Here is a 12,410-nt window from a genome sequence, read left to right as displayed (position 1 = left end):
TTTCTTGTAACAATCTACCCCCCCCCCCCCCCCCCCCTTGTGCCTCACTACTAGTACTTGTCCTCTAGTCGTCCCTTTTGTTCCTCTCTTCATGTGGTGGCTGACTTATTTCCAAGCTTTATCCTTCACATTTACACGTCGCTGGAATCCAGCAGAGGGTGGTTGAGGCCAGTTCATTGGCTATATTTAAGAGGGAGTTAGATGTGGCCCTTGTGGCTAAAGGGATCATGGGGTATGGAGAGAAGGCAGGTACAGGATACTGAGTTGGATGATCAGCAGGCTCGAAGGGCCGAATAGCCTACTCCTGCACCTATTTTCTATGTTTCTATGCCATGAAAATGCATTCATTAAGTTGGCCCAAAGGGTATCGCAAGTACAAATTCTGTTGGAAGTTCCAGCAAAAATAAATTGATTTTTTTGCTTGAAGTCTAACATTAACTCCTCATAACCAAGTTGTTTCATAAAGGAAGGCAGGGAATACGCACTAACCACTACCTCTTAGCTTTGTGACAAAGATTCATTGGACCAGATGTGCAGGAAGGAACTGGTTTAAGACTGAGGGTCTCAACCCAAAACGTCACCTATTCATTTTCTGCTGAGATGCTGTCTGATGCGTTCAATTAGATCCAGGCTGGTTACTCCAGCTTTTTGTGTCTATAATTGGGCCAGAACCTGCTGTGCAGGATTCCTTTGCGATGTTTTCAACCAACAAAGGCATATTTGAAAGCAAACACACTTGTTGTGAAATAAAACAACAGAATGGGTCTAAATGTAGTAAGAAAGAACTGCAGATGCTGGTAAAATCAACATATTAGCACAGTGGAGCAGAAGTGAATAATACAGATTATAAATGAAATAGATGATTCATGCACAAGAGAGGAGGAAGTGAAATGCCATTTCATGTAATTTGAGTGTCCAGGAATATGCACGCTCAGGTTTATATTTTGATACCTCTGCTGAGGGCTGATAAGTTTCAGTAAGAAACACAAAAGTCTAGATATTATAGTGTGTTTCAACATTGAGAGACATATTTATTCTGCATTAAATTATTTTTGTTAATATACATTCTCTCCCCGACCCACCCTCCCACGCTACCACCACCCAAAAATAATTGGTCAAGTTCATTGAATAATAGTACCATTGTTCCTGGGTTGCCAACCCTGATGTGTGTGCTCCTGGGAGGATTTATCACAACCTCCCAGAGTAAACCACCTGACCCCTTGCTCCTTCTGGCACGCTGCCTTCTCAGTCCCGTGTTCCATTTTCTCCAACTAATAAGCATTTAAAGAAAATGATAAAATACAATTGTGCCTTAGTACTGCCATGATTTTCTCTTTAATTTCCTTACAGTCGTGCCCTGGGGTGAAAGAGTGTGAATTCCAAGCGGCTCCAAGGATAGCTGGCAGCCCTTCAGCTTCCAAAGCTTTCAGAGCTGCACTGATCCATTGATGCAGCCAGTTCCAAAAGCTTTCAGGATACAGGGGGAGAAGGAGCATTGGGCGTCCTACTGCACAGGTAACACAATGAAGGTGTAAAGAATGCTGCCAATACAGCTGCTCACTTAATAGCACATTTTGAAATTCAAACGTTGAGATCCCATAAATCAGACTTAAGAGTGGACATGTAACTGACTGCATAACTTGGAACAGGGACATTTTACCCAATACGCCAACGAATCCATGGCACACCAGCACTACCGAAGCTTTTAAAGTATAACAAGTTATAATTTAGAGTCCATTTCTAAGTTTAGCTTACAAAAGATAAATATACTGCACATAGATTTAGGAGAAGGAATACTCTCAAAACTGCAGTTTAAATTATCTTCCAAACAGTTTGAAGATGAGCTATAAACTCACTGCTCCTGACATCAATATATAATTGAATGACCTCTATAACTTCAGCAAAGGGATACCCGTTAATCTTTATCCCCATTGTAGGAGCTTTGAGCATTCAAGATAATTTTTTTTTTTTAAATAGGATCCACCTTCAAACTGAAACTTCCCTTTGGGAAGTGTGTACTTTTTTTGTTTTATTTCGTACCATCCCCTATTCACAAACAAGAAATGGATTCCTAGCAGAGAGACAGCTCAGGACTTTCCTGATACAATCCTTCATACATAGTGATAGGCAGGAGGCAGGGTCCAGTTTCACAGGGTAAAGAGGGATTCTTCTGTCTTTTCCTGCTTCTTCTTTTTGGACGAACTAACGGCGCCAGGGACCTCTGTAGGTGGTGAGGGTAAAGTCGGCAGATGCTCCGCTGCTTTCGCTCGCTCCTCCAGGAACTTATCAAATTCTAGAAGAAATATAATATTTAGAAAAATTGTCATTTGCGCCAAACATGTTTCTTTAAGATCATTCCTTTAATTGAGAACTAAACCCGTTTTTGGGAAGGAAAATTATTCTTTTTGGTGCAATTTTCCAATTTAGAACCTAGTTTCAGTCAGTTTCAATAATAATTAAAAAATCAAAACAAATTGCAAAAATAAATTCAAGCAAAATCAGACAAATCATATAAAGAGGAAACCTCACAAAAAAAATCACTTGAAGGATAGAGAGATTGCAAGAACAAATAGCCTAAAAATTAACATGTTGTTTTGAAAGTCAGGATGACTGATTTGAAAGGAAAGGAGGGATTGAAAGTGAATTATATTTTCCAGAGGGAAATTGAAGATGAAAAATCATTCAAGGGGTTTTGGAGTTTAATATTTCTTCTTGTGGAGAGTTTGGACATAATGGTAAGGTTCTCCCATATTCTATCTAGAAAACGGAGGTGGTTTGACATTGTGACCAAGGTGGGGGAAATGGTGCACAAACCTGATTACTTGCAAGAGTTGTGACAGCACAATGGGTTTACAAAGACAGCAGGAAAAGCGAACCACACTCAGATTTGTCCGCATGGCGACTCTGAACTCAGGTGAACATCATTCAAGCATATTAAAAAAACCCAAAGAGTGTTTCAATTTTGATGATGGTTTATCTGAGAGAGGATCATAACTAACGAGAGAATTTAAGGATAATGTACTTTATTCACCGTTCATTGGAGACCACTGGATGAGATGCCTTGTGACAAATGTGGGGGAAAGAATAATTTCATGAGAATTCTAATACTATGCTGAATAAAAGCTGACAGGATTGATCAGTGATCATCGCTATAATGTGACCACAAAACCGCCGTACATGGTATAAATTAAAAATAAATATCTCTAAGTTTTCAATTTAGAGCAAAGAATCAAACTCAGAGATTGAGACGAACAGGGCTCAGAAATTGGCCAAATAATTCATGTGACATTTACAATACTTAGAAATGAATATCATACATGAAGAAATATAAAAGGTAGACTATATAAAACTACACATTCAGATAAACTTGTAATTATTAAAGACAAAGTGGGAAAATGGGAGCAGAAAAAAAATATTACCTTCGCTTGTTACTCCTTCAGAATCATTGCCCAGTTCACCTTTCTAAAATTACAGAGAGGATTTAAGTCATTCCTGGTTAGAATTCTCTTCTTTTGATTTCAGCTAAAATTGCATCTAACTCTTTGCAATAACAAGCAGAATTAATACATATACTTGATTCACTGACAGCCTTTATCATTGATGTGTCCAAATAAAAAGATACCTTACTTTAACTTGTTTAGCTATTGTCACCTCTAATGAATGTCTTTACAGAATCCAGTATTAAAATTTGAATTCACTCCTAAATGGCTAGATTCAAATACTGATCAATACTAAAAATTATACCCACCCCGGCACAATTTTCACTGATCGATTGGTGCTTTAACACAGGGCAGTGGCAGTGGCAAAACATAGTATTGTTGATTCAAATCCTGTGTCTTGATCGGAATCGAGTGCAAAGTAAATCCTTTTCTCCAAATTTACCAAACTTCAGTAAACAAAAAATTCTGGCCACTGTTTCAAGGCAGGCTAACAGTCGGTGACTCATCCAATCCTCCCAGTCACCAAAGGTCTCCCTCCTTGGAACATCGCAGATTGAAGCTTAACTATACCTCAACACAAGAACAGACATCATTTATAATCTTCCTGAAAACAAAACCTCATTGTGTGACTGATAAAGGAATGACACATGTGTAAGAAGGAACTGCAGATGCTGGTTTAAATCGAAGATAGACACAAAAAGCTGGAGTAACTCAGCGAGACAGGCAGCATCTCTGGAGAGAAGGAATGGGTGACGTTTCGAGTCAAGACCCTTCTTCAGAATGACACACCTCTGTCCTCTTCAAGCTGCATTTGTTTGGTTAGAGCCTCATTGTTATAGCGTTGGAGAAAATCTGTCAGAAGGACTAAGCACTAAATAATTGTAAATACACAATCCTGGTGTCCTTGTAGTGTAATCAGTTGCACAAACTGAAGTCACACCTTGGGTAATGGAAACAGCTGTATGCCAGTGAGCCAAACACTAGGTACTGTATTACAGAGCACAACAGTGATAATGTGTTGCTTATCTGTGTCAGCTTTTAAAAACTATCTAGATAGTCCCCCTCCTTTGCTCTTTTCGTATGACCTAATTTTCCAATGGTCTTTGAAAAAATACCTAATCCAAGAAGACATTTTGAAATAACGAAGCTGATTTTCCTTCACTACCACACCACCTCTGACATCCTGAGATACTCAGTTCCCATTTCCCCACCATAACCACCAATCCAGCCAGGGCTCATCTCCTCTCGACATACAGCCAGAAATTGGTTCCTTCTGCCATCGCCATCCAATCCTCAGCTCCCTTCCACTCACACTATCAACCACCCCCCTCTCATCACCCATGCACCCAGGTTCCATCCTTCCCTCCCTCCCTCTCTCATAGCTACTTGGCCCTGCCCTGATCACTGGCACACACAGCACTCCTCACTCTGCCCCCGCCAGCCAGACTGACACAGCTATCGGTTCCCTTATTCATGTCTCGTTTTCAACTATCACACATCAGAATGCAGTTTCAGTAATTAATAACATTTCTCACTTTTACTTACCAGATTAGGGCAATCACAGGACACACAAGAAAAATACCGTGTCAAGTGGTGTTCGTACATTGGGAGTGCCAATAGCAACTCTTAGAATGGACAGAGAACATTTGGTAGAGGGGAAAGAAACAGATCGGATTACATGCAGGAACAAAGGTCGTTTGCCTGAAGACTGAATATTGGCTGGGACTCAGCATGTCCAACATCTTATAAATGCATTGGAGGAACAGAAACTTGAAACAGCCATCTGCTACCAAACCTCAAACGATAAATCATAAAAGTGGCTTCACCATCAGAAGCTCAGGGCAGTATCTGGGAGTGTGAAGATCCCAGATGTTCTGGATAATCCACTCATAAGAAAGCACAGCGTCCCTCTCTCTTCACGACTTGTCCCTGATGGAGGCTAGTGTGCGGCAACAATCGGTTTTGTGGAATAAATGTCATTTGTTGAGTCTTTATCAGTGTCCACAACTGGGAGAGAATCCTCCTATCCCTGGAGCAGAGCCACGCTTGCATTCAGTCCTAGGCAGTGCCCGCTCTTGCTCCATGAGGTAGGATGAAGAGTTTGCAGTGGGGCGCAATGCATTTCTCCCCCAAAACCTGCTTGTGCCACACACCGATCTCTATGCCCCATGGAAACTTGCTACATTGAAGAGTCACTGTCGTGTACAATCCGAGTGTCCAGTTTCCGAAACCCCTTTTGTTTCACCGGCAGGTTATTCGGCTCTTTCAAGTTTTATTCAGTGCTTGGTGAATGTCTGTTTGTATGGGGTTCACTATCAATAGGATTTTTACAATCACTTCTGCATTTTCCAAGAATTCCCTTTGGTGGGGCTTCAAGAACTTTGCAAAGATTAGAACTCCCCACATTTCAGTGGCGACCAGGTTCAGGGGATTAGCAGTCAACTCCACCATGTTTAAGGACAAACAATGGGCAAAAAACACAACAAATCCTTCTTCGATACTGGATAAAGTCACCTGACTTTTTTCATTTAAAATCTGAAAAGGTACTGTGGTTGTGGTTAAAACCAATTGTGGTTAAAACCAATTTGTCAATGTATATCCTACTTTGACATAAATGAACTTCACGTTCCTATGTATGGCACTGGTGTACCCTATGTTGATTCTGTAAGTGCAAGACTACTAGAAATCTTGCCCAGCACCACTTGACACGGAGAGGAAGCAAGGCATTTGCCACCGATAGTCGTGCCAAATATTCTGGCTGCGGGAAGAGCAATCAATTCAAACACAGACCAGGACCTTACTAGGCTGCAGGGTGGACAGCAATCATTAGGCTGTTTGGGACGAACACTGACTACAGCCATGCCTGTGCGTTGAATCAACACCCAGATCCGTACCCGAGCTATAACATGAGAACATGACTCCAACAAGTCTCATCAATGTACATGCTCGAAGAAGTGAAGAGATGGGGAAAATGCAGAAGACAAGAATCTCTAGTCATGGTGGGAAATATTGTTCAATCCACTCTTTTCTCCTCTAAACAATTCCCAAGCACCAATGCTTGTTACAGAACCTGTAAATTTAAATTCCATTGAATGAAAAGTGCAGAACAAAACCCAAATATCTCACCACATCTGTGGACAGCCACTGTTCAATGTCATCCATTAGATTGGCCTGAGTGACTGGAATCTGTTACACAAAGGGGAAGGGCACGAGGAAGTTAAACCAAGCTAAATTATTGAAAATTAAATTAAAAAAACAAAATCCACATGTAAGCAAGATACAAAATTCATTGAAATTAGTTTATGCTTCATCTGGTTCAATTACATCTTCCATCAAATAATTTAGAAATGGCCATTTTTAACCATGGCTAAAGAACCCCTTGTAAAGCTGGTGGGTTCCAAAGAATTTTCTATCTTGCTTTCCAAAATAAATTACAATTGATTTCACTGAACAGAAACAGATGCACCAGATTGACCATAATATTCTAAAATAAATATCAAATTAAAAGAAAATCAATTGGAGAAAAGGGCCGGCTGGGAAGAGAAGGTGATAATGAGATTGTCTAGGTTTTAAGACAATTTTTTTCGGGATGTAGGAAGAATTCAGTTAGCCATACTTAACATGGTTACTCATGGTTACTCATACACCACCTTCTCTTTCCACCACTAGATGGCCATCTTTACAGAAGTCACACCTACCATCTCAGGCAAATAGATCCAAGGCCAAACGCTGCGAGACTGATGCTCCCCCATCTTACCATTGCTGGCTCCACTCATCATCACATAGGACTGAAACTCACCTGAAGAATGGATTTTTGAGCAATTGCTCACTTAGGAATCCTCAAACGCAGTCACACCGAGCAAAACCAGTCGCTTGCACAAACACTGTTGGACCAGGCACCCACAAGGAAACGTGTAACATGTGGTCTCAGTTGGACCAAATGACCAGGTGTGCATCACACAGTACCAGTCGTGGACATGCATCAACATAAAGAACTGAGAATGTGCACTTAGGTAGGGATACAAAACGTTGTCACCCACAATCAGAGCTGTGGTTAGCATGGTTAAAGTGCAATGCTCCTCTCCTTCTTGAAACAGGTTTATCATCAAACCTTAACGGCAGAAATGCCACTAAAAGCTGTGGACTTTTCATGCTGAATACAGTTCTGTAGACTATTTTATATTGTGCATCCATGGCCATTGGAATTTGGACTGAGACTTCAACTCAGACCACATCGGAACTGGCTAACTAAAAAATATCCTTATCTGCTATCCCTGCAGTTCGAACAGCCTTGAGCATAGCAATATTGCAAGTTATTCTGGACATTATATGCCTTGAAAAAATACTTTCTTAACGGTATGTTTTGCCTTGGTGGAGGGGGCTCAATGGATAGCAGTTTCCAGGGACCAGTGTACAATCCTCACATCTTCAGTACGTTCATCTCAAAGCAGATGTTTATACTTCAACATCGGGAGGAAAATGGAGAGCAGGGGGAGAAAAGACTGACTTGATGTTTGTGTGAATTAATAAATTGGTTGCGTGTCTAGTAGGAATCGTTTTTGTTTGTATGGCTGTAGAAACAGAGTTTCGTTTGAGCCTCACTGAGGTTCAAATGACAATAAAATATTGTATTGTATTGTATACACATACATTCATCAGTTGTAGTAATGGCTCTGAAATCTAAAACGACCTCCAGAAGGATTGACATACAGCTTTGATTTTGACAGCAGTCCAGATGCATAAAGCCCCACGCTGTGCAGATTACATTCCAAAACCTGCTTGTAAAAGAAGACATTTCACAAATTGCCAGCACGAGTTCATTATCTATCTGAGAGTCAGTCTCTTCCTCATGAATGCCCAACAATGATCCAGAGTTTGCATTGGAGGTTTGCAAGTACACAGTATCATCATCACTTTGGTTTAAATTAAAGGGCTGCTGGAATAAACAAGTTCCCAGTAAAGCAAAGTAAAATCAAGTTTGTTTCAAATTCTTGAGGAAAAAAACCCAACACCCAACATGTACTGAATTCAGAGTTACAAGACCCCAGGGCACAGAGTATTGAGACATTCACTTGCCTGGATGCACACAGTTAGCAATAATCAGATCCCATCAACAAATTACTTTTTATTTTTTGATGAGGAGAAGCTTTTGACAAGCAAAACCAATTTGAGAGGTAGGAGAATTCAGATTCATCAATATTTGTCAGAAAATATAAAATGGTGGTGTATTTATGGTGTGGTAGTTTAAAGTGAAAATAATTAAACAGAATGCTTCAAATGAATTATTTTCTTCATGGAGAAGTTAAGGACAAATATGAAGCAGAGGGGAAAGGGGAAAACCAGGCAAGGCCCCTGATCCAAGCTGTTATGAAATGACCCGCAGTGTTCAACTTTGGTGAGATAGACTCCCATTCCTCTCAATTGTCTTCAGATGCACAGTCAGCAAGGAAAATACTCTGCAAGTCAATGTGAGGAGATACAAATTGTATTGGGGATGCCAGGTGATTGGACCAAAGGTTTGTGTTGACCTTTCTTCATTCCCCCATTTCACATTTGTCTATCAATGCAACTCGGCCCTACTCTTGTAACTGAAAACCCATAAACTAGATAAATATGAATGAGAAAAGGATCAGTTAGGCCAATGGTGACAGATGAAGACTAGGAAGAGACTCCCATATTTAGTTTAGTTTTGAGATACAACGTGGAAACAGGCCCTTTGGCACACCGAGTCCTCGCCGACCACCGATCCCCGCACACTAATGCTATCCTGCACACACTAGGGGCAATTTACAATTATACCAAGCCATTTAACCCCACAAACCTGTACGTCTTTGGAGTGTGGGAGGCAAACTGGAGATCCTGTAGAAAACCAACGCAGGTCACGGGGAGAACGTATAAAATCCCTACAGACAAGCACCCATAGTCGGGTGAACCCGGGTCTGTGACGCCATAAGGCAGCACCTCTACCACTGCGCCACCATGCCGCCCAATAAAGCCCAGCATGGCTGAGTTGGGCTGATTGACTACTCCCAAGTAGTGAATACTAACTTGTGAAATTCATCTAAGTCCTGATGGTGCCCGACCAGGATGTTTTTTGTTTCGCATGAGAAAGAGAACCAAACCTAGATCTCAGATTAGAACTGAAGGGCAGTTGTAATGGAGAGGGCAAGAAAGAAGAGACGTTGATTTGTTCTGTAATGTTCCGCAATTCCTTTGAAATGCTGCAAAACACGAAGCTACAGCAGCAGATTAAAGACATACTGGTGTCACCCAAGGCAAGCTCGTTCCCCAACACTGCCTGCAACATCACCACGTTAGCCTACAGTTAGAGGCCCTGAGGAGTCACAGCAGATCCACCGCATGGTGAGCTCTCACCATTCCTTGGCTGAACATCCAGTTATCTATTGTTGTTTTTTCTTTCAATATATTCTCCATCTATTTTCAGAAAAATCGCTCAGTTAAAAGACGGTTAACACAACGGCCGTATAAGACTCCAGTTAACTCACCCACATGGTCTCAGAGTTCCTTGCCATCTTTAAAAACAAAAAGTCATCTCTGAGCCGTGTTAGCCCGAGTGATCGGAGTTGTCGATTTACCTCATCTCAGCGATAGATGCACTGAAATTCATTGCAGACTTTTGATAAGTTAAAGACGAAGGAATGGAAACAAACGCAATCAGGATATGTACTCCCAGCTGCTAAACAATGACCACAACTAAAACCTCATTTGGTCAATGTATTGGCATTGGCTGCGATTTTCTCAACTGATGGATGAGACAAATAAGATTTAGTAGCCATCCTAGACACTGCCCATGCTGTAGTCTGGAGCAGCAAACAACCTGCTGGAAGAACTCAGTAAGTCGAGCAGCATCTGTGGAAATGGACAGTCAATGTTTTGGGTCAGATGAAGGGTTTTGATCCAAAATGTCGACAGTCCATTTCCCACCACGGATGCTGCTTGATCTGCTGAGTTTCTCCAGCAGTTAGTTGCTTAGGACTCACTTGGCCTAAACATCTGAGGCAAGAATCTATCCTGAAATGGGCCAAGTAGGCAGTCACGTCTTTAAGAAAGAACACTGGAAAATAATACAAAAACATGAATCAAACCAGTTGCACGTCCTTCTGCTTCCTGAGGCCCATAATCAAAGTCTTGTTGCTCCATGTTGGGATGCATCACAGCTTGGTTTGGCAACTACTCTTCTCAAGACCACAAGAAATGTCAGTTATGGATGAAGTCCTGTCCATCATGCAAACCAACCTCTGCCTCTATCGATATCATCGACACCACATTCCATGGGAAAGCAGCCAATGTAATCAAGGACCAATCACAGCCCGGCCATTCTCTGTTCTCTCCTCTCCCGCTTGAAAGTACACACCACCAGATTCAAGAAATCCTATTCCCTGCTGTTATCAGACTCTTCAATGGACCTCCAATAACCTCAGGATGTATTCCCAATCTCCCAATCTACCTCATTGCAGCTCTTGCACTTTTTTATCTGCACTTTCTCTGGAACAGTAACATTACATTCTGCATTTTGTTGCATTTCTCTTCTTGCACTACCTGTTGTATGTGCGCATGGATGGGTGGTATGATTTTCTTGGATAGTATGCAGAACAAAGTTTTTAATTGTGTCTCGGAACACATGACAATAATAAACTAATACCAATGTCCCTTATGTCGACAGTCAGGTAACACAAGTTCAGAGCTTCAATCCTCGTGTTTAAGGTTTGGACGTCTTTCCCTAATCCCCTCTGCCCTCTCTTCCTTAGTACACAAGATAAAACCCAGTTACAAATGTTTTACAGAATGTACAAACTCCGTACAGAACCCATAGTCAGGATCAAACCCTGGTCTCTGATGCAATAAGGCAGCAATTCTACCGCTGCACCACTCAAAAGATTTCTTGAGTTTGTTGAAAACCTGCAGGGAATAAAACAAACTCTGCCTACCTCTCAACCTATCCCACAAACCTTAAGATGTTGCCCATAAATTTCAATAAATGCAAAATGAACATATTGTTAATTCTACACTTATCCTGCATTAGTTACAAAAAGCTTTTAATGAAAAAGTAACAGGATGAGGCAAGAGGTTTGTATTTACATATTCTCAGGCACTGGAAAGGGAACTGGTGTCAAGTGGGATCACCATGACTTGCCACTTCCTCATGCACCCTGCACAAAGTGAGATCACCGTCATCAGGAAGAATGGAGATGACTGGGTAGATCTCCTGTTGATCATGTCTGAAGACAACAGTGCAGAAAGTAAACAGGTTTCATAAGTCTTTTGTTAAAATAACCATATTTTAGTGGGGCCCAGTTGTGTTTTACTGGATTTCAGTATCGTTTATAGAGCCTCTAAAAATCAACTCTGTAGAACATGATTCTTAAATAAATTGCTTAAAACATTTGATGACAGTTTGTAGCTGTTCCCATCTTATCTCAAACTCATTGGGTTTAGTTTATTTCGAAATACAGCATGGAAACAGGCCCTTTGGCCCACCAAGTCCATGCTGACCATCTATCACCCCTTCACACTAGTTCTACTTTCTCAGTTACTTCCGACATACTAGCAGCAATTTACATAGGCCAATTAACCTACAAACCTGCACGTCTTTGAAATGTGGGTGGAAACCAGATCACCCGGAGGAAACCCACACGGCCACAGGTAGAATGGGCAAACTCCCGCAGACAGCACCTGAGCTCAGCATAAAACCTGGGTCGCTGGTGCTGTGAGGCCCCATTGTAGTGGTGTCAATCGCCATTGCTTGCACAACAGCACATTAGTACGAGGGATATACATTGTCTTAGAGTCAGTCAGACCCAAATCCCATGTTTTGCTTCTCCATCTACTTCAAGAATAACTTTAGTCAGATAGTTCTAACAGTATATTTAGAAAATAATCTGAATATACAAAGTCGAATAATTTTGTTTTTGTAAAGCAGATTCCTTTTTAAGAATGTGTAAGAAAGAT

The 12,410-nt window shown here is 41.2% G+C and overlaps 1 protein-coding gene across 3 annotated transcripts in view; it reads right to left on the bottom strand.

Moving 5' to 3' along the window:
- Positions 1-1,310: 1,310 nt before the first annotated feature.
- Positions 1,311-12,410, bottom strand: part of LOC116967037 (TOM1-like protein 2) — a 44,801-nt gene continuing 33,701 nt past the window's right edge. The window contains exons 13-16 of one of the 3 annotated variants that reach the window (XM_033013477.1): positions 9,816-9,875; positions 6,567-6,626; positions 3,420-3,462; positions 1,311-2,293 (exon numbers count right to left, since the gene is read on the bottom strand). In XM_033013477.1, coding sequence (XP_032869368.1) covers positions 2,148-2,293; positions 3,420-3,462; positions 6,567-6,626; positions 9,816-9,875 — 309 coding nt within the window. In that variant the 3' untranslated portion in view covers positions 1,311-2,147. The remainder of the gene's footprint in view (positions 2,294-3,419; positions 3,463-6,566; positions 6,627-9,815; positions 9,876-12,410) is intronic. The other 2 variants (XM_033013478.1, XM_033013480.1) reach the window with 2 other exon arrangements.

This window comes from Amblyraja radiata, chromosome 38, assembly GCF_010909765.2.
Source record: "Amblyraja radiata isolate CabotCenter1 chromosome 38, sAmbRad1.1.pri, whole genome shotgun sequence".
In the NCBI taxonomy this organism is placed as follows: Eukaryota; Metazoa; Chordata; class Chondrichthyes; order Rajiformes; family Rajidae; genus Amblyraja; species Amblyraja radiata.
Note: the sequence above shows the minus strand (reverse complement) of the source record. Positions and strands in the feature narration are given on the sequence as shown.